The sequence below is a fragment of the Pan troglodytes genome, chromosome 17, assembly GCF_028858775.2.
Source record: "Pan troglodytes isolate AG18354 chromosome 17, NHGRI_mPanTro3-v2.0_pri, whole genome shotgun sequence".
Lineage (NCBI taxonomy): Eukaryota > Metazoa > Chordata > Mammalia > Primates > Hominidae > Pan > Pan troglodytes.
The window spans coordinates 30,339,673-30,342,710 of NC_072415.2; the positions used below are offsets into that span (position 1 = coordinate 30,339,673).

The 3,038-nt window shown below is 45.5% G+C and overlaps 1 protein-coding gene across 1 annotated transcript; it reads right to left on the reverse strand.

Moving 5' to 3' along the window:
- Positions 1–235: 235 nt before the first annotated feature.
- On the reverse strand, positions 236–2,797 carry CETN1 (centrin 1). The gene has a single exon (XM_054671693.1). It carries the CDS (start codon positions 918–920, stop codon positions 402–404), a length of 519 nt encoding a protein of 172 aa, XP_054527668.1. The 5' UTR covers positions 921–2,797; the 3' UTR covers positions 236–401.
- Positions 2,798–3,038: the final 241 nt, after the last annotated feature.

Genomic DNA, 3,038 nt, shown 5'->3' on the forward strand with positions numbered 1-3,038 from the left:
ACAATGACTGGAATTTAAGGAATGATATATGAAGCAAGATAATTTAAGACCACCAAAGAAGTGACAAAGGGAACCACATTTTTGTGTGTCCCAGAAGCTGTCCTGCCTCCAGATCAACAGATGTCTCTGCAAGTTCAGCACAAGGCAAATGGAGGGCGCACTCAAACTTCAGGGCCCTTTGTTTAACCTCATGTGCTCCAGGTTGGCTCTTGAGAATTAAAACCCAAAACTCACATTACAAGCATCTTTCAAATTCTATTATTGAACTAGAGATATGGAAATAGATCTAGACAAATTATGGGGGTGAGCGGATGAAGAAGGGACAGGCAGCCGCTGTCCTCTAAGGTTTCACAAAATGGAAGCAGGCAACCCAGAGAGTCACTTTAGCTTCTGAACCGACTTCAGTAAAGGCTGGTCTTCTTCATGATCCGAAGAAACTCCTCCTCATTCACTTCGCCGTCCCCATCCCGATCAGCTTCGTCGATCATCTCCTGCAGCTCCTCATCCGTGAGGTTTTCCCCCAGCTCGTTGGCCACACGCTTCAGGTTTTTGAACGAGATCTTCCCGGTCTCATCGTCATCAAAGAGCCTGAAGGCCTTCAGGATTTCTTCTTTGGTGTCCTTCTCGGACATCTTCTGCGTCATCACGGCCAGGAAGTCATTGAAGCTGATCTTCCCCGTGCCTTCCTTGTCCACTTCGGAGATCATTTTCTTCATCTCTTCCTTCCTGGGTTCGAAGCCCAGCGCTCTCATGGCCACCTTCAGCTCCTTCACGTCGATGGTCCCACTTCCGTCCACGTCGAAGAGGTCAAATGCTTCCCGAACTTCTTGCTTCTGATCTTCAGTGAGCTCGGGCTTAGGTACCACCTTTCTCTTTTGGCTGGTGGAGGCAGCACTGGGCTTCTTGAAACTGGAAGCCATCCTCCCGCTCTGGCTGTGATCCCAACGGCACCGCCCCGCGCTCTCATTCGGGCGCCCCCCGTTGGCGCGGCGCGGGGCCACCCCTCGTTCACTGCCAACCCCCAAACCCGTTGGGGCTTGGAGCTGGCCTGGGGAACCTCTTCCTACGCCCTCACATCTGCGAGATCTTGCTTAGGCGAGAATCCGCGGTTCCCTCGGGTTATTAACCGGTTTCCACGAGTTGACGCCTGAGCTGGCAAGAACAGCCTGTAGCCACAGTTGTCTTCTGTAATCGACTGGCGCTGGCAGTTCTTTCCAAGATATTTGCTAGCATCCATAAGACCCCAGTTTTATAGGTTTATTTAGAGACTCTTCCTCTTTCTCTCTCTCTCCTCTCTCTCTTTTGACAGGAGTGCACTGGTGCCATTCAGCTTACTGCAGCCTCCACCTTCCAGGATCAAGTGATCCTCCCACCTCAGCCTCCATAGTAGCTGAGACTACAAGGCATGCCACCACACCCAGCTAAATTTAAAAAAAAATTTTTTTTTTTATAGAGACAAAGTCTCACCATGTTGCCCAGGCTGGTCTGAAACTCCTGGGATCAAGGGATTTCCCGCCCCAGCCTCCCAAAGTGCTAGAATTACAGGCATGAGCTACCAAGCCTGGCCTCTCCTTTTTATACCAATTAAAAAACCCTCTTGTTCTGGCGGCAACACCCAATGGGGTGACAGATCCTAAGGGTAAATTTAGAATAATCAAGATTGAGTGTGATCACTTGACATTCAATGTGGGGAAGGAGAAGGAAGGGAGAATATTAAAAGTCATACCATGTGTTCAACTTGACATAAATGGGAAACAGAGAAAATGGAAAAATTTATGTATAAAATTTGTAGAAGTTTGTCTCCTGACATTACACTCAACAATAATACAATGTTTCTGGCATGTTCTCAAATATGAAATGTAATATCCAAATGTATGATTTACTTTCAGTGTTTCCATTTTACATACTCAGTATAATTGCACTTGAATAATGGTCATAATTTCATTCATGAGGCTTTTGATTTGGAGGGAGGGAAGTTGAAATACTACATTCTGGTATTCTAGTATTTTTTTTTTTCTCTAACCTCCTAGCAGCATATTACTCTCCTTGCTTATCATCCAATCAGAGCTGTGCTAAAACCCACGCTCTGGTCGCCTTCCTTTGGCAATGGGCACAGGAGATGATGCAGGATATGTTGGGACTCAAAATTGCCTCCTGGGAATAAAGGGGTTCTCCTACAAACCAAAGAGCAAGAGGAAAATGGAAAAGAAAAAAAAAATTACCAAATAAGCCCACCAAGGAATTGCCTGTAGAATTACTTTGCATTCTTTTAAATAGTTACAGAAAAGAAAGCTGACTTTTTTTTTAGCATTCTCCCCCTGCCCCACCCCCCTGCAATCAAATCTCAATCTATTAATATATCAATACCTTTTGTAACCTACGAAGGTTACAAAAGATGTCACTTTGAAGAGTTTGTGTTAAAGAGTTTTAATGGCTGGGCGCAGTGGGTCACACCTGTAATCCCAGTAATTTGGGAGGCCAAGGCGGGAGGATCACCTGAGGTCAGGAGTTCAAAACCAGCCTGGCCAACAAGGTGAAACCCTGTCTCTATGAAAAATACGAAAATTAGCTGAGAGTTGCTGCGCACAACTGTAATCCCAGCTACTTGGGAGTATGAGGCACGGGAATCGCTTGAACCCAGGAGGCGGAGGTTGCAGTGAGCAGATATTGTGCCCCTGCACTCCACCCTAGGCAACAGAGTGAGATTCTGTCCCCAAAAAAACAAACAACAACAAAACAAAACAGTGCTTGATACACAGTAGGTAGGTTAATAAATATTCGTTGAATGAATGCATGACAATTAAGGTTGGTCCTAAAATACCTTCTGAATACAACAAGCGAAAACCCCAAAAGATTAAATGATGCCAGGAGTGTTTTACAAACTGTTTTTTAAAATTAGTGGTCAGATATTGTTTACATGGCACATTTAATTAGCCATATATCACTACCTGCCCCAGTTCGATATGTGACTTAGTTGACAGAGAGCCTGGACACAGGGTTTCTTCTAAAGGCCAAGGAACCTTACATAGGACCTCCCC